Source organism: Myotis yumanensis, unplaced genomic scaffold, assembly GCF_028538775.1.
Source record: "Myotis yumanensis isolate MYYU_CA2020_CCGP unplaced genomic scaffold, mMyoYum1.0.hap1 SCAF_10, whole genome shotgun sequence".
Lineage (NCBI taxonomy): Eukaryota > Metazoa > Chordata > Mammalia > Chiroptera > Vespertilionidae > Myotis > Myotis yumanensis.
In genome coordinates, this window is record NW_027223761.1 from 8,861,589 (window position 1) to 8,880,558 (window position 18,970).

At 52.1% G+C, this 18,970-nt stretch overlaps 1 protein-coding gene across 1 annotated transcript; it reads right to left on the minus strand.

Moving 5' to 3' along the window:
* Nucleotides 1-694: 694 nt before the first annotated feature.
* Nucleotides 695-18,585, minus strand: LOC139018853 (CD59 glycoprotein-like). The gene is made up of 4 exons (XM_070427761.1): nucleotides 18,499-18,585; nucleotides 8,689-8,767; nucleotides 6,584-6,685; nucleotides 695-1,703 (listed from the first exon to the last, which is right to left on the minus strand). The coding sequence occupies exons 2-4, from the start codon at nucleotides 8,753-8,755 to the stop codon at nucleotides 1,504-1,506; spliced, it is 369 nt and encodes a 122-aa protein (XP_070283862.1). The 5' UTR covers nucleotides 8,756-8,767; nucleotides 18,499-18,585; the 3' UTR covers nucleotides 695-1,503.
* Between the last annotated feature and the right edge of the window lie 385 nt (nucleotides 18,586-18,970).

Here is an 18,970-nt window from a genome sequence, read left to right on the forward strand (position 1 = left end):
CGAGCCAACAGGGAACACAGAGCACCAAGGGAATGCTAGGTTTGGATGAGGAAGTCTTTATTTGTCTGTGGCATCAACAGGAGAAAACTGGCACTGCCCACGCCCTCTCTTGTCACTGGGCATGTTGCATATGCTGCTATCCTTCTGGGCCCAATGACCACACGCATGCATTTGATTATATTTTATTTTCAAAAAGGCATCATTCATTCCGCTTTATCACACAGATTACATAATCAAGGCATTTTTTTTTTAATGTTAATCAAGAAATCTCACTTTCATCGGCAAGTCAGGCCATGCTGTTAAAAGCAGACAAGGTTATAAGAATATAGGTGTTATTAAGTCTACCAGATCTTGAGAATTACTCACCAGCCCCCCCCCCCCCCCCCCCCCCCCGCACACACACACAAAAAAAAATGGCAAAACTCTGCCTCCTGAAAAGGGGTCTCTCTTTAGGAAACTGGTAGAGCTTCTCAAAGTCTTGGCATTTGTGAGGATGCTAACAGCCTTTACAAACGAACATCGCATGATCTGTGCCCCGTCAGCTAGCAGTCAACAGGCTTTGTGTCAGCAGGTAGAACATCCCTGTGGGCCGCCTGCTGTTCGAGATGACATGTTCCCATTGCATTCTCCCAATACACACACACGAGGGTTTTCCCACTGATAATACTCAAAATAAGCAACACGATACTGTAAATCACTTGTCGCAAAGAATGTTCAAATATTTAGTCTTGAACTGTGTGACAAAATGAAAATATGCCATCACTCCAATGAAAAGGGAGGGCAATAGTTTTAACACACCATTAACTGACGTGTTTAAGTTGTTTTTAGGGAAAGACAGCAAAGCCCATACAAAATTTAGGAAAAGACGAAAATTCAGATTTCAGCCACTGGTACCTCTCTAAAGGGCAGACCTGGTGCCTCTATGCCCTGCCACCTGGAAAGCTTACCTCCTACTCTGCCAGACACCTTCTAGTTGAGAATATGTCATTCCAATCACTCTGCATTTAGAATCCCGTTGCCCCTGACAGCCCACATCTGGAACATTCCTCATGCCTACGTGGCAACACAGGGGCCATAGAAGGAGGGGATGAAAGCATCCCCTGTGAGAGACACTGGTGAAAAGAACCCCTCTGCTCCAACCGCCCGCCGCCCCGCAAAAGCACTGATCATACTGGTACCTACATCCAAGGAACAAGCGGGGAAATAACTGACGATTGCAGAGAATCTAGTCAAGCTATTGCTGCACCGAGCAGAGGAGGCAGCACGGAACTAAGCTAGCTGTCATGGCACGTGATTCACTCCTAAACGTCTTCCCTCAGAGGGGCCTTCTCTGCAGACAGGACTGGTTTTCCAGGTCTCTCCCTCTCTCATATCCAAGTTGCTCAAGCTAGTTTTGGTCTCTCCCAACAGGATCCAGTAAGAAAATAGAAAGCTTTTGTGGCAGCAAAGGAGATAAGGAATACACAGAAGCAGGGAGTTAGGGGACTCTCTCCTGGTATTGATTTAGATAAGAAGTTTCCAGAATGCTGTGAGCAGCGGAGCCACCAGCAGAGCCATGGTGCCCGTTATGCTCGTCCCACCACTTCTGTTACACAGGTCCTTCTGGCAGCAGTGGTACTGTAGATTGCTCCCTACGAATTGTTTTGCGAGGTAGTTGTAGTTGCAGTTCTCAAACTTCCAACACTGGTAGGATGTCCGTGTGTCTGTGGGAGAAACACACACAAGGGTAAGCAAACAAGTGGGTCAAGTTCCGTACCTGCCTTGGAGCTGCGATTCTACTCCTGGGACCTGACCTTGTGGCCGTAGAGACATGTGGGCAAGAACGGGCATCCCAGTTGGGTTGCAAAGGGGAACAGTTAAGTGATGATACAGCTCTCAGTGGAACTTTCCCATAAAACCAAAGTCTCATCAGAGCCAGCAGGACTGTGTGTGGAAGGGAGGCAACAGGCAATCATATTGATGTTTTAAGAGACTTATCAAGATTTTTAAATACACACCCACACCTATCCAGCAATTCCACTTCTAGACTTTATGACATTACTTGTAAAAAAGGTTAAGATATATGCCCCCCATGGTCATTGCAGTACTATCTGTAACAGTAATAAACTATAAAACCAGCCCATTAATAAAAGAAGTGCCTGAAAAAATTACTGTAGAGCTCCACACAATGATATTCATATGGATAGTAATGACATACGCCCGTAGGTGTTGATGTGGAAGAGCCTGAGTTTTAAAAATATGCAGGAAAATAGATAAATTGGACTTCATCAAAATTAAGGACGTTTGTGCTTCAAAGAACGCTATCAAGAAATACATAAAACCCTGGCTGGTGTTGCTCAGTGGATAGAGCGTCGGCCTGCGGACTAAAAGGTCCCAGGTTCGATTCCGGTCAAGGGCACATGCCTGGGTTGTGGGCTCGATCCCCAGTGTGGGGCCTGCAGGAGGCATCCGATCTGTGATTCTCTCTCATCATGGATGTTTCTATCTCTCTCTCCCTCTCTGAAGTCAATAAAAATACACAAAAGAGGGTAAAAGGTATGCAAATCATATATCTGACATAAGAGGCTAATCAGAATACATAAAACACAACTCAACAATAAAAATACAAATAACCCAATTAAAAAATGGGCAAAGGATGTGGATATTTCTCCAAAGAAGATATACAAAGGACCAATAAACGCATGAAAAGATGCTCAGTATCATTAGTCATCAGGAAATTACAAATCAAAACTACAATGAGAAATTCCAGTCTCGATGGTGGAGTAGATGAATGTTGTGGTTGCCTCTTCCCATGAACACATCAAAATAACCACTAACTTATAGAACAAACACCCTGGAGAACTCTCTGAAGACTAGTGGATGGAGCTCCTGTAACTAAGGATATAAAGAAGAAGCCACGTTGAGACTGATAGGAGGACAGAGTCGAGAAACAGGCTGGACTCACACCCACATGCAGCAGTTGCGAATCGGGAGGGATATCTTGGCTGCAAAGGTCCCCCAGCCTGGAGCACCAGTGCTGGGAAGGAGTCTCCACCACATCTGGCTGTAAAAATCAGCAGGGATTCCATCTGGTGAGATGGAGGGCTGCTGGAAACCCAGGCACCTTCTTAAAGGGCCCACACACAGATTCACTCATTCACAAACATTCACCCTAAGCTACAGCAAAGAGCCAGCAGCCCAAAAGGCACCAGGGCACACAGAGGGGAAAACGGAATTGTGTGGCTTCAGGGACAGCTGCCAGTGTTCCTGTGTCGAGCACGCTCGCCACACAGTCTGCAGAGGTGCAGGCAGGTGCCAAATCCTGATAAACTCCACTTGCCCCACCCTGGTGACTCACTGAGACTACACCCCACCCAACTGCTTCCTGGCTGTTTTTCACAGGCGGCTTAAAACCTCTGAGACCCACAGTGAAGTGTAAGTGGCAGAGGCTGGCAGAGTGTTCCAACGGCTCTACGTGCTTGGATCATAGATATTTAAGTGTATGCTTCTAACACTGTACTAGAGGATGCTGTTGAATAGGACAAGTTACTGCTTTATGGAACAGTAGTCAGGCACTGGAACTGGGAAAGCATTAAAGCTAACAGATTTTTAATTAGGGAAGCCTAACAGCTTGGGGAGAACAGAGAGTAATTTTATTAATAATTGCTACCGATGAACCACTTACTAAGTGTCCTGCAGTGAGCCAAGCACTTTACTTGAATTATCTTATTTGCATAACAACCTTATGAGAGTGTGTCTCTCACCAAAGCCACGATCAGAATCACCCAATAAAAGTGGATTACATCCAAGTCACTGGGATGTCAGGGGTTTTCTCGCTCTGCTTGGCACACCTTCCCTTTGAAGATCTGGCTTGAGCCTACCTTCACCAAGCAGCAGCGCACAACCGTCCTAGGGTGCCTGTGTTCAGCAGGCCGTTACGACAAGGATCACGTGACACCATCATGAGCCACTTCTGCCAGACTCCAAGTACACGGTTTACACTTCCAGGACCCGGCCAGGATGCCAGTAAATAGTGCTTCAGTGAACACCCAGTATCTGCCTCTCCTCTAGACAGAATCTGCACAGCACTATGATATCCGTTCTCACCTCTAAGTGCTTTGCTGACCTCAGGAGATAGGCATTCCCATTTTATAGCTGGGGCGTGGGGGTGGCTAGAGTAGTTAAATGCCTTCGCTAATGCAGTGCCTGGCCTCTGACTGGTGTTTATGACAGTGTGCCCTCCAAGGCTGATGTCTCCAGAGCTGGAGGGGGATTTAGATGCTCTGTTAGTATCTGCCTTACTTTGTTTTGTTTTGTTTTTGTTAAATATATATTTTTATTGATTTCAGAGAGGAAGGGAAAGAGAAATAGAAACAAACATCAATGAGAGAGAATCATTGATTGGCTGCCTCCTGCACGCCCCACACTGGGGATCGAGCTCGCAACCCGGACATGTGCCCTGACTGAGAATCGAACCCTGACCTCCTGGTTCCTAGGTCGACGCTCAACCACTGAGCCACGCCGGCAGAGTACGTATGAAGTTGTAATAAATGGAGACCATGGCTGGGGACGGCATTCTGTTCTGTAATTACAGCGCCTGGCCTGCGAAGCGCACTTCTCAGGGCTCCTTCTGAAGCTGAGGCCTCCGTCTGATTAATTTCTGTAATAATCGGGGCTACTTTCTGAGTCAATGGGCCGGGCAAGATGGTTTTAGAGAACGAAGCGTGTGCTGCCTGTGGATGTCACTCACATGTGCCCCAACTGTCAAGCCATTGGGCCCGGGACTCTGCTTCTAGAGACATTTGCAGAACAGTTTCACAGCATTGAGGACACTCTGCCTTCTCTCTTTAAAAGCTCAACCAGTGAACCAGGTTTTTCTTTGAAATTCGGCACCAGTAAGTACAGTTTCCCGTACATCAAATCAGCACCTTGTACACCTTAAATATACCCAATTTTTACTTTAATAAAATTGGAAAAAAATTTTTAAAAAGCCTAATAATTGAGATAAGAAACAATGAATGGGATTTGAGAGCTGGAAAAAATATTTTGGCTCTAGTCCACCTCTACCATCAAACACATACCTTTTATAAAGAACCTATTGGTAGCAGGTTGGGAAAGAACCAGGTCTCTGCTCACATACAACTGGTGCCGAATATTTGTGAAGTGAGTGACTATGTTCTCCCTCTCTCTCTGGAGGCCTTCCTATGCTTTCTACGCTAACAATGAATTGATAGGGTACTCCAGAGGCCAAGGAACTGTGCCTCTAAAGAATCAAGTTCCTTGTATAGAGGGCTTGAAACTTGATCTGCATTCCAGGAATTTATATCAAAATTAACAGATACGCCCTAGCTGGCTTGGCTCAGCGGATAGAGCGTCTGCCTGCGGACTCAAAGGTCTCAGGTTCGATTCTGGTCAAGGGCATGTACCTGGGTTGTGGGCACATCCCCAGTAGGGGGCGTGCAAGAGGCAGCTGAATCGATGTTTCTCTCTCATCGATGTTTCTAACTCGCTATCCCTCTCCCTCTCCCTTCCTCACTGTAAAAAAAAAAAATAACAAATAACAAAAATAACAGATACGCCTGTTTTTCAGACAGGGTAATTCTAATGTGTTCTTACTTATTGAAGGATATCTCCTTTCTGGGGAAATTGATCTTCCTTCCTTTCTATGGGGTGTTTCTGAACCTGCGGGTCTCCCAAGGCTTTCATGAGTTTACCGGAGCTGTTCAACATTCCTTGATGTTCCCACCGTGAAGGCTTTGTGGCAGAGGGTAAAGGAGAGATATAACCTTGAAGGGCGTTTTTATTTTTATCTCTTAGAGAAGTGAGTCTGGGGGATTTTTCCTTGCACGTTACCTAAGGAGACCCAGAAATAGCCATTCCTCGCCAGTATCATTTCCACACATAGATTCAACCCAGAGCCACATCCACGAGAACAGAAGAGGGCACGGCTTTGCTGTTTCTTTCCTTGTCCACCACTTCCTAGGTCCTGTTTGAATAGGATTATGGAGATAGAGCTTCTAGAGCCTGACCAATGTGGGAAATGCAGTCCTAGCAGTCCCCAACCCCGTTTCCCTGAGTGTCCTGCTCCCTGAGGCCACAAACCTTCGGTGGCACCTGCCTTTGTCACACTCAGAACGCTTTTCCCCTTTCACATTTCTGACAGCTAATAAACAGGCCTCTGCCATAATTTTATCTCCTTTCCTCATCTTTGCATCCCTAGCCACCTGCTCAGACTCTGACACCCGGGAGGCTCTTAAAAGACGGGAAGGCAGCCAGCATTGCTGTTAAGAGAATAAGCATTGGAATAGACGGATTCCCACATTCAAATCCTGGGTTGGTTACTTGTCCTTAGTCTGTTGCTTAATCTGAGCCTCTGTTTCCTCATTTAAGAACTGAGAATACAAAACATTACCCTGAGTGGTAGGTGAGAAGCATTCAATTAAAAACATATAAAATATGCTTAGTGCTACATGGAGCTGATGCTATTAAATGGTACCTATTACTTGTTGAATACAAGTCTAATGAGGATAGAGTAGCCCAATATTTTTTCCAGGTTTCCATCATCCCATTATCCTTAGGAAAGACAGAAGGGGGAGGCTCTTACCGACTTTGACATAGAGACATGCATCATCATTACCGGTGCAGTTGGTGGTGTCAGTGCACGCACCAACCCAGTTGGAACATCTGTAGCACCGCAGGCTATGACCTAGAATCAGGAAGAAGAGCCGTCAGAATCGGGTAGACCAGCACTCACTTGCCCTCCTGGCTGCAGAAGGAAGCCCACCATCTCCATGACCACGGGGCAGAGGCCAGCATGCTTCCTTTCCCACACACACTTGCAGCAGGTAGCTTTCTCCAAGCTCAGACTGTTAAGAGTAGGCAGAGAGAAAGATATAAGCTGGAAGAGGCTGGGAGAGGCAGCTGACCTCTGGGCTGACCTTTAAGCTGGGACATAGAGGAAATAAGAGTGAGATGTAACAAACTGAAAATAGACAATGGGGCCAGCAAGCCCCTATGTGAGCTGGAGAGATTCAGAGCCCCTCCACCATGGGAGCTAAACGGTGGCTTAGACCTAGATCAGGGGTGGGGAACGTCTGGCCCGCAGGCCACATGAGGCACGAGAAATCATGTGGTCCGGCCCTGCCAAGGCAACCACAGGTGAGACTCAAAATTCAATACATCTAGAAGCTTCTTTCATAGCAACATAAATTTACATTAAGTGAATTATATTAAGCGAATGAGGTTATAAATATCCAGATGGCCCTCGACATAAAAAAGGTTCCCCACCCCCAACCTAGATGAAGGAGCCTTACAGCTTAAAGATCTATAATAATAAAAGGGTAATATGCTAATTAGACCGGACGTTCTTCTGGACCTCATTCCGGATGTCCTTCCAGACAAAGCTGGGGCCAGAGGGAAGCCAGTGCGAGCAGCCAGGGAAACGAAAGCCTACTCTTGCACAAATTTTGTGCAATGGGCCTCTAGTATATATATATATATATATATATACACACATACACACACACACACACACACACACACACACACTAGAGGCCCATTGCACAAAGATTCGCACAATAGGCCTTCCTTCCCCTGGCTGCTGGCACTGGTTTTCCTCCGGCACCCAGGACCCAGGCCTTTAGTCTTGCCGCAGCAGCGAGGCTTGGCTTCTCCACTCCAGCTGCTCCCAGCTTCAGCTTCCTCAACTATAAAATGGGTTTAACAACACTAACCCCTCACGGGATGGATGCAATGAGAGCGGGCGTGGCACAGTCCCTGCTACGCAATAGGCGTTCAGTATATGGTAGCCACTAGACCGACTAATATGTAAGCCATGCTCCAACATGGCAGATACCTTTTTTCTTTTGCTCACTGCACTATTTCCTTCTCTGTCCCCTCCCCCTCACAAAATTGGCAGTACCAGTATGACACAGGCAGAAAATGAAAAACTTGATCCTTATGATGACGCAAAGCAAGTCACACTGGTGTTCCTAGTGTTACAGAGGCTAAGACTCAGAAACACACCAATACCTCCAGGAGCCAGGGAGGGGCGGCCCGGCAGTGAGGGAGTTAAGAGCAGATGGTCTGGTGCCAAGCTGTTTGGGTTCAAATTCGGGCTATGCCACTTCTGTGGGATAGTTTACAAGCTATTTAATCTCTCTGGACCCCCGTCTTGACAATTGTACTAGTAAAATGGCGATAAAAACAGCACCTACTCCATAGGGCAGGCCTGAGGATGAAATAAGTAAATACCTGTGAAGTGTTCAGAACAGTGATCGGCACAGAAATGCTAGAAGCATTAGCTGCTACTGCTGTTACTATGAGCACCATCCTCATCATGGCGCATAAAGGTCAGGGCAGAAGGACAGAGCACAGTTCTCTAAAGATGGGTCCACTGGTGTCCCAGCAGCTTGGTGAGAGGGCGAAACTTAAGCTGCTGAGTGTACCCCCTCCACCCCACTCCCACCCCCAAAAGCTGCTCTGTAACCCAGAATGGCTGTAACCCGGGAAGGTGCTCCGCTGCGGGCAAGCCTGTAACATAGGAAGGAGTTGTCACACAGCCCCGGACCTGTAACACTGAAAGGCAAAGCCACCAAAGCCAGGCTGAGGCCAGTGGCATCAGCTCAGTCTTCTGGGGCCTAAGAAAAAGGAAGCGTGTGACCAAGGGGGCCCAGATGGTTGAGATCCATGTCCCTCCGGACCACTCACCTGAATCATAGAGGACAGAAAGGATGATCAAGAGCCCGAGCAGGGTGAACCCTCCTTTGCTTCCCATTGTCTACAGAGTCTGGAAGGAAGACACACAAAGAATCATCATGAAAAAAAAAAAAAAAAAAAGAATCATCAAGAACCAACAGATGACTGACTACTGACTGGTTATCTCAGAAACCAGGAATTAAAGGTCTGGGGGGCTTCAGGAGACATGGGGAAGGAGCTAGCAGGCCAAGAAAACACAGGGAATCTACCAGGTGGGGTGCCACGAAGCAGAGGATGCTCTCAGATGGGGCAGCACTTGGTCCCCTCTCCTGCCCTAAGACCTCAGCTTACTAAAGAAAGGCTGTCGATCCTGGTGAGGGGGGCAGCCATGGGCAGTCACAGCACACAGGGCCCAGAGTCAGGACTGCCCGGGCCCCACCTTAGCTCTAACCTATAATAGCTTCGGACCCTTTCTCCAAGCAGGGGGAACAGCACTGCTCTCCCCATGAAGGTTGTTCAGTCAACTGAGAATGTGAGGAAAGTACTTAATACAGAGAACCAAGATGGCGGCGTAGGGAGCGGACCTGTGTGTGCTGCTCTCTCACAGCATCATTGAAACTATCAACTATGAAGTAAACAACCGCCACTCAGAACCATGGGGAAGTTGGCCCAGTGGGAGATCTACAACTGGAGGAAAAGAAAGAAGCGCAGTGAGACTGAGTGGGAGCTACGGAGGCACCAAAACCAGAGGTACGCAGTCACACGCCACGCGGGCTGCAAATGGATTCTCGGTTTTTTACGAACCCTCGAATCCTCTGGGCTTGCTCGGGGCGGGTCTCTGAGGCCCCAGATCCCACAGGGAGAGGCGGCCACGGCCTTGCAGTGGTCGGAGAGCGAGGGAAGCTCTGATACGCGGCTGCTCACCGGCACCGAGGGACAAGAAGTCCTGGTGTCCCGGGGAGGCGAGGGGCGCGGAGACGCCGCCATCGCTATTTCATCCATGCTGGTGACTCCCTGTGACCCCGCCCTACCCTCAGGGCTGTGCCAGAGGCACAAGAGGGAATGACTGTGCTTTTACAAACTCTCAAATCCACTGAGCTGGTTCGGGCGGGTCTCTGAGGCCCCAGGCCCCAAGGCGAGAGACGGCACGGCCTTCCAGCGGTCAGGAAGCGAGGGAGGCTCTGGCGTTCGGCTGCTCGCCGGCACTGGGGGACACAAAGTCCTGGAGTCCTGGATAGGCAAGGGGCCGCTGAGTCTCCGCCCCGGCGACTCCCTGTGACCCCGCCCTACGCAATTTACATTCCCATCTGGGCTGTGCCAGACCCACAAGTAGAAGCGCCTTTTCTTCTGCAAACTTTCAAATCCACTGAGCTGGTTCAGGCGGGATCATGAAGCACCAGACCCTACTGGGAGAGGCAGCACGGCCTTGCAGCCATCAGAAAGCGAGGGAGACTCTGTTGCACAGCTGCTCGCCGGCACTGGGGGACACAAAGCCCTGGCAGAGAGTCAAGGGGCCGCGGAGACTCAGCCAGTGCTATTTGCTCCGCCATGGCGACTCCCTGAGTCTCAGCCCTAATCAATTTACATCCCCATCCAAGCTGTGCCAGGTGCACAAAAAGACCCACATGCGCTTTTGCAGCCTGTCCCAACAAATTGCAGACTTCAACTGCTCGCAGCCATGAGAGACACACTCAAGAAGCAGACCCAGGAGAACCAGGATGGCGGCATAAGGAAGAGACCTGTGCGTGCTACCTCGCACAACAACATCGAAACTACCAAATATCAGACAAACACCTATCATACAGAACCATGGGAAACTTGGCCCAGTGGTAGCTCCACAACTGGAAGGAGAGAAAGAACATTGAGACTGAGTAGGATGTGACACCAAGTACAGAGCCCAACCCAACAAACTGCAGATTTCAACTCCTCGCATAGAAAGAAGCGCATAGAGACTGAGTAGGATGTGCTGAAGCACCAAGTACAGAGCCCATCCCAGCAGGCTGCAGATTTCAGCTCCTTGCATCTGGGAGGGATGCAATCGGGGGGGCAGAGTCGGGTCCGGGGCCGGCCAGGGCTGGGCCTGACTCTCCTGGCACTGTGGAACTGCTGTACCAGCAAGCGCACAAACATGCCCACTGGTCCCAGTCTCTGGTGGGGCACTGCGGGACAGCAGACAGGCAGTCTGTGCACTTGGTGGAGGGCAGGAGCGCTGGATGTGCAACCACCAGGAATGCCTGGAGATTTTGTCTAGTGGGGAGCCGCCGGCAGGGGACAGAGGACCAAACATCCTGTTTCCCTGGTAAGGCTGGGATGGCCCCGGTGAGGTTGAAACGGTCCCGGTGTGGTAGGGACGACCCCGGCAAGGTTGAAACAGCCCCCGTGAGGTAGGGACGACCCCAGTCAGGTCGAAACGGCCCCGGCGTGGTAGGGACAACCCCGGTCAGGTTGAAACGGCCCCGGTGTGGTAGGGACAACCCCGGTCAGGTTGAAACAGCCCCGGTGTGGTAGGGACAACCCCGGTGAGGTTGAAATGGCCCCCATGAGGTAGGGACGACCCCAGTCAGGTCGAAACGGCCCCGGCGTGGTAGGGACAACCCCGGTCAGGTTGAAACGGCCCCCGTGAGGTAGGGACGACCCCGGCGAGGTTGAAACAGCCCCCGTGAGGTAGGGACGACCCCAGTCAGGTCGAAACGGCCCCGGCGTGGTAGGGACAACCCCGGTCAGGTTGAAACGGCCCCGGTGTGGTAGGGACAACCCCGGTCAGGTTGAAACAGCCCCGGTGTGGTAGGGACAACCCCGGTCAGGTTGAAACGGCCCCCGTGAGGTAGGGACGACCCCAGTCAGGTCGAAACGGCCCCAGCGTGGTAGGGACAACCCCGGTCAGGTTGAAACGGCCCCCGTGAGGTAGGGACGACCCCGGTGAGGTTGAAACAGCCCCCGTGAGGTAGGGACGACCCCAGTCAGGTCGAAACGGCCCCGGCGTGGTAGGGTCAACCCCGGTCAGGTTGAAACGGCCCCCGAGAGGTAGGGACGACCCCAGTCAGGTCGAAACGGCCCCCGTGAGGTAGGGACGACCCCAGTCAGGTCGAAACGGCCCCGGTGTGGTAGGGACGACCCCGGTGAGGTTGAAACAGCCCCCGTGAGGTAGGGACGACCCCAGTCAGGTCGAAACGGCCCCGGCGTGGTAGGGACAACCCCGGTCAGGTTGAAACGGCCCCCGAGAGGTAGGGACGACCCCAGTCAGGTCGAAACGGCCCCGGCGTGGTAGGGACAACCCCGGTCAGGTTGAAACGGCCCCCGAGAGGTAGGGACGACCCCAGTCAGGTCGAAACGGCCCCGGCGTGGTAGGGACAACCCCGGTCAGGTTGAAACGGCCCCCGAGAGGTAGGGACGACCCCAGTCAGGTCGAAACGGCCCCGGCGTGGTAGGGACAACCCCGGTCAGGTCGAAACGGCCCCGGCGTGGTAGGGACAACCCCGGTCAGGTTGAAACGGCCCCCGTGAGGTAGGGACGACCCCAGTCAGGTCGAAACGGCCCCGGCGTGGTAGGGACAACCCCGGTCAGGTTGAAACGGCCCCCGTGAGGTAGGGACGACCCCGGCGAGGTTGAAACAGCCCCCGTGAGGTAGGGACGACCCCAGTCAGGTCGAAACGGCCCCGGCGTGGTAGGGACAACCCCGGTCAGGTTGAAACGGCCCCGGTGTGGTAGGGACAACCCCGGTCAGGTTGAAACAGCCCCGGTGTGGTAGGGACAACCCCGGTCAGGTTGAAACGGCCCCCGTGAGGTAGGGACGACCCCAGTCAGGTTGAAACGGCCCCGGTGTGGTAGGGACAACCCCGGTCAGGTTGAAACGGCCCCCGAGAGGTAGGGACGACCCCAGTCAGGTCGAAACGGCCCCCGTGAGGTAGGGACGACCCCAGTCAGGTCGAAACGGCCCCGGCGTGGTAGGGACAACCCCGGTCAGGTTGAAACGGCCCCCGAGAGGTAGGGACGACCCCAGTCAGGTCGAAACGGCCCCGGCGTGGTAGGGACAACCCCGGTCAGGTTGAAACGGCCCCCGAGAGGTAGGGACGACCCCAGTCAGGTCGAAACGGCCCCGGCGTGGTAGGGACAACCCTGGTCAGGTCGAAACGGCCCCGGCGTGGTAGGGACAACCCCGGTCAGGTTGAAACGGCCCCCGTGAGGTAGGGACGACCCCAGTCAGGTCGAAACGGCCCCGGCGTGGTAGGGACAACCCCGGTCAGGTTGAAACGGCCCCCGTGAGGTAGGGACGACCCCGGCGAGGTTGAAACAGCCCCCGTGAGGTAGGGACGACCCCAGTCAGGTCGAAACGGCCCCGGCGTGGTAGGGACAACCCCGGTCAGGTTGAAACGGCCCCGGTGTGGTAGGGACAACCCCGGTCAGGTTGAAACAGCCCCGGTGTGGTAGGGACAACCCCGGTCAGGTTGAAACGGCCCCCGTGAGGTAGGGACGACCCCAGTCAGGTCGAAACGGCCCCAGCGTGGTAGGGACAACCCCGGTCAGGTTGAAACGGCCCCCGTGAGGTAGGGACGACCCCGGTGAGGTTGAAACAGCCCCCGTGAGGTAGGGACGACCCCAGTCAGGTCGAAACGGCCCCGGCGTGGTAGGGACAACCCCGGTCAGGTTGAAACAGCCCCGGTGTGGTAGGGACAACCCCGGTGAGGTTGAAACGGCCCCCGTGAGGTAGGGACGACCCCAGTCAGGTCGAAACGGCCCCGGTGTGGTAGGGACGACCCCGGTGAGGTTGAAACAGCCCCCGTGAGGTAGGGACGACCCCAGTCAGGTCGAAACGGCCCCGGCGTGGTAGGGACAACCCCGGTCAGGTTGAAACGGCCCCCGTGAGGTAGGGACGACCCCGGTGAGGTTGAAACAGCCCCCGCGAGGTAGGGACGACCCCAGTCAGGTCGAAACGGCCCCGGCGTGGTAGGGACAACCCCGGTCAGGTTGAAACGGCCCCCGTGAGGTAGGGACGACCCCTGTCAGGTCGAAACGGCCCCGGCGTGGTAGGGACAACCCCGGTCAGGTTGAAACGGCCCCCGTGAGGTAGGGAAGACCCCGGTGAGGTCGAAACGGCCCCGGTGTGGTAGGGACAACCCCGGTGAGGTTGAAACGGCCCCCGTGAGGTAGGGACGACCCCAGTCAGGTCGAAACGGCCCCGGCGTGGTAGGGACAACCCCGGTCAGGTTGAAACGGCCCCCGTGAGGTAGGGACGACCCCAGTCAGGTCGTAACGGCCCCGGTGTGGTAGGGACAACCCCGGTCAGGTTGAAACAGCCCCGGTGTGGTAGAGACAACCCCAGTCAGGTTGAAACGGCCCTGGTGTGGTAGGGACGACCCCGGTGAGGTTGAAACGGCCCCCGTGAGGTAGGGACGACCCCGGTGAGGTTGAAATGGCCCTGGTGAGGCTCAGACGGCCCTGGTGAGGTTGAGACTACTCCAGTGAGGTTGGGACAAATAAAGGGGACCAGTATGGACTGATGAACAGGTGTAGATACAGAAGCAGAGCAACATTGAACAGAATGTTAAACTACAATGGGGAGCCTGGGGAGGGTTGGGGGGGGGGGGATTAAGAGACCAACTGAAGGACTTATATGCATGCATATAAGATTAACCAATGGACACAAGACACGGGGCGGGGGGGGGGCGGGGGGGTAGGGGCCGGGGGAATGTCATGGGGGGGAAAAAGGAGACATATGTAATACTCTTTGTAATACTTTAAGAAATAAAAATTATAAAAAAAAAAAAAAAAAAAAAAAAAAAAAAAAGTACTTAATACAGCAACTGCCATTCCTGCTCTGCTGTCATTCCACCCAGTGCTGTTGGCTTCGCCTGAGCCTAGTGAAGGCCACTTCTCCAGGCCATGCCACTAAGGCATCCGACCAAACGAGAGACTCTGGAGGGCACCAACATGTACCCGGGACCAGAACAGGAGGCAACAGCTCAGCGTGCTGGAAGCTCCCGCTCCCCACTTTAGCAAGTATAATGGGAAAACCTCCTTGTTCACTCTGGGGAAGTAAAGGAGTTCCAGGTGTGAGAAATGCTCACCTGTCCCAATTCAAATAACGGACTCAGAGACATGAAGTCTGGTGAAAATGAGAACTTTAACGCAGTCTTACAAGATTGGGTGTCTCGCCAAAACCGGTTTGGCTCGGTGGATAGAGCATCGGCCTGCGGATTGAAAGGTCCCAGGTTCGATTCCGGTCAAGGGCATGTACCTGGGTTGCGGGCACATCCCCAGTAGGAGATGTGCAGGAGGCTGCTGATCGATGTTTCTCTCTCATCGATGTTTCTAGCTCTCTATCTCTCTCCTTTCCTCTCTGTAAAAAATCAATAAAATATATTTAAAAAAAAAAAAAAAAAAAGATTGGGTGTCTGGTTGAGCAGGCACGCCAGAGCAGCAGGGATCACAGGCAATTTATCCCTAGTGTGTGAGAGTCCTTCCCGGTTCCTCATTGGCTGAGTATTGTGGGGTTAACAGTCGCCCCACCCTCCCATAACTTGCCTATGTCTTATTGTCTCCTATTGGGAGATAATAACTAGAAAGAAGGAACCAGATTCTCCCAAAAAGCCTCCAGAAAGGAACACGGCCCCGCCAACACCTTGACTTGAACCTGGTGAGGCTCTTATTTACAAACTGTAAGAGTCATACTTGTGTGTCAAGCTGCTAAGTGTGTAGTGATCTGTTTCAGCCCCAATTTTAAACTAATACACTCACCTCAAAACTGGTACATGGTAGAACAGTATTTAAGACCAGGTGTGAGTGCTTCACCACAGTTACTCTCTAGTGGGGAGACTTGTGAATTCAGCTTCCGAAATAAACTTGCTAGACGGAGACCACCAGGGAAGAGATTCACAGATGCCCAAGAGTATAGTTACTGTTCCTGGGAGCCTGGGGCCTCAAAAGCTGATGCACTTTAAGACTAGATGAGTCCTCAAAGATAAAACCCAATGTTCTTACTTTATAGTTCATTAATGGAGGCCCTGGGGGATGAAGTTACCTATCCCAAGGCAATAGATTATTTGCAAAGCCACAGTTGGGTGGATCACACTTCTATTCACCAGGGTCTGGTAACTCATAACTTATTAACATTACCTGGTGACTAGCAGTGTCCAGGGCTTGGAGGTTTGCCGCATCAGTAGGGAGAGACAAACAAAAAGCCACATAAGATTACCCTAACCCGTTTGGCTCAGTGGATAGAGCATTGGCCTGGGGACTCAAGGGTCCAGGGTTCGATTCCGGTCAAGAGCATGTACCTTGGTTGTGGGCACATCCCCAGTGGGGAGTGTGCAGGAGGCAGCTGATCGATGTTTCTCTCTCATTGATGTTTCTAACTCTCTATCGCTCTCCCTTCCTCTCTGTAAAAAATCAATAAAATATATATATATTTTAAAAAGCCACATCAGATTGAACAGCCCCTCCCACTCTGAGGTCCTACTGCCAGAGTCAACCACCCCCGACCTCCCTAAACCACACAAACCTGAAGCTTCTGTCACCAGGGCCTTCTCAGAAATGTGTTCCAGGACTTTCAGAGGGCCTCTTATTACAGAGTCTACTCATGGCCCTGCTCTCTAGATTATAACTGCAGAGCCAGCTATTTAATGAAGATATTTCGTGGAGTCAACCATTTAATGAATCTATGGGGGGCAGGCAAAAAACATCATCTTCTTTAAAAAAACTCAAGCACCTCTGGGCTTGGGTTTGTTTGTGACCGTCTGGCTGAGGTTCAGGAGCTGGCCCAGAATTTTTAATGTGATCCTTTTAAGAGGTTGTACTTGGAGCTGCTGAAGATGAATTCCAGTAATAACCACTGTCCTCTCCTAAAATCCATTCTATTTGGGCTTTTATCTTCCAAGCCACTCAGCCTAATGGGATGTTTTCTTACAAGAAAGTTCAGCAATCTCCTGTTTCTACTTTGACAATGCAGAAACCACAAATCTCAAGCATGTTTGGTCCACAGTAAGGCAACTCCCTATCTGCTTTGGGGGTCATACATTTCCCCACATTTTGGGGAACACTGCCACCTCCCTCTGTGTGCCCGCCCGCCTTGGAGAACAGGAGTAGGCTGTCCCCAGTGGGGAACATGGGGACCTGAACTATGAACAGCCACATTTGTCCCCACATATCAGGGGCCAAACTGAGCCCTTTCCGTGAATTATCTCATTTAGTCCTTGTAACACCTAATAAAGTAAGCTCTATGGTATTACTGATAAGAAAATGACAGTAAGTAGTTCACTCAGGATTATCCAACCAGTAAAAAGCAGGGCCCAGTGTGAGGCTGGTGTGTGCACAAGAGTTTTGAAATACATTTTAATATAATAGTAAAAGAACAACACATGGGGAAATCTAAGTCTTGCAGTTTCTTTCTTTTTTTTTCTCAATAACAAATCGAAGGACACCATAAACTTTCCTAGGTTTTCAAGGTCTTGATCAGGTGGTTAAAGTGCTGGCATAGGCCAAGGTTGAGGGTTGATTCTCATTCAGTGCACATACAAGAATCAACCAAAGAAGGTGTAAGTGGAACAACAAATCCACGTTTCTCAAACAAGCAATTAAAATGTTTTCTTAAAGGCCTTCATCTAGCCCTAGCCCTGGCCATGGGCCTTGTCGGAACCTGGGCCAGGAGCCTGGGCCATGGACCTGGCCCACAGGCCCGCCCAGCTCCCTGGCCAGGGGTCCTGGAGCCCGCACTGGCGCTGCAGACCTGGAGTCGCCAACCCCTGAGCGCAGAGTGGGCCGGCGCCGGGGCGGGGGTGGGGCCAGCGGAGGAGCCATTTTTTTTTTTCATTGAAAGGATCCTACATGTCAGAGAAATGGAACATGTGAGTAGGCACATTTTCCAGGGTCCTTAAAGAGCCCGCTTCTCCTTCACAGCCATTCACATCACGATTGATTTTTTTTAAAAAAATATATATATATATATTTTTTTGATTTTTTACAGAGAGCAAGGAAGAGGGATAAAGAGTTAGAAACATCGATGAGAGAGAAACCGATCAGCTGCCTCCTGCACACTCCCTACTGGGTTGTGCCCGCAACCAAGGTACATGCTCTTGACCGGAATCGAACTCGGGGACCCTTCAGTCCGAAGGCCGACGCTCTACCCACTGCGCCGAACCGGCCAGGGCACGATTTAACATTTAACAGTCGGTTGTCAGATTCTATTTAGAGCGCAGCCCCAGCAGGCCCAGGAAGACAAAACCTCTCTGGGTAACAGTGTCAACAATAAAAATAACGTTTAAAAAAAAAAAGAAGAAGAGAACAAAACAAAACCTCGCACCAAACTTGGACTTAAAATGCCTGGTTTTCAGCACTGCCCGGTTTATTAAAGTTCAAAATGGAGACCCTGTACGTTAAGCGCAGAATGTCGGTGACCATTTAGGGGACGGCGTTAACCTCATTTCAAGGCGCAATTTCTTTTTCCTAAACTGCAAGGGCTTCCCTTCCGTGGTCAGGGTTCGAGGAGAATATTCCCGAGGGGATGGAGGGCACGGCCCGCGGAATTTGGGGTGTTTCGGGAAGAGTGCCTGCGCCCCCCTTGTTCTCTGTTGTCAACAGGGAAAGCCGGGGTTCTTCCAGGCTCTCTGGGGAGCTTACAGCGTGCAACCAGCGCCTCCGGTGGGGGAAGGGCAGGGCCTCGGGAGGACACCTGGCCCCGGGGTTTGGGGGGAAAGCTGGGGCCGTCCCCAAGGCGCGGAGGTCCGCGAAGGGGGCCTGCTTGGGGCGGGGGGCGGTCCGGGCCCAGCTGCCCCGGGGCGCGCGTGCCCGCCGAGCTCCGCGCGCGGCTCGGTCCCCGCCAGGCCTTACCTTACAGTGTGTCCAGGGTCCCGCTCGCAGCGCCGCACGGTCTGTGCGGACCGGCCGCCTTTATAGCCCGGGCGCCGGGACTCTGCCCCTCGCGCTGGCCCCGCCCCCTCAGGCCCCGGCCCCGCCCAGCCGCCCAGACCGGGAGTCCCGGTTACCAACGCAACAGGCGCAGGCTGCAGGCTGCGGGCCCCTGGGGCACCGCAGGCGGCCCGGGTACCCTGAGCAGCCACCGGCTTAGATTCAGAAAAGACCCAAGGCCAGGGCTAGATTAAGACAAAACTCTGTTACGGGTTTAAAAGCTTGCATTGGCCCTGGCTGGCGTGGCTCGGTGGTTGAACCTCGACCTATGAACAAGAAGGTCACGGATGGATTCTGGTCAGGGCATGGGCCCGGCTGGCGGCTCGATCTCCAACAGGGGGCATGCAGGAGGCAGCCCATCAATGACGCTCTCTCCCTCTCCCTTCCTCTTTGA

What these genes read in the sequence shown, in the direction of transcription:
- LOC139018853 (XM_070427761.1), bottom strand. Translation starts at nt 8,755, where the DNA reads ATGGGAAGCAAAGGAGGGTTCACCCTGCTCGGGCTCTTGATCATCCTT. An exon ending in TTCTGTCCTCTATGATTCAG is followed by an intron (nt 6,686 to 8,688) that starts GTGAGTGGTCCG and finishes TCCTGATTCTAG; the next exon opens with GTCATAGCCTGCGGTGCTAC. An exon ending in ATGTCTCTATGTCAAAGTCG is followed by an intron (nt 1,704 to 6,583) that starts GTAAGAGCCTCC and finishes TTTCTCCCACAG; the next exon opens with ACACACGGACATCCTACCAG.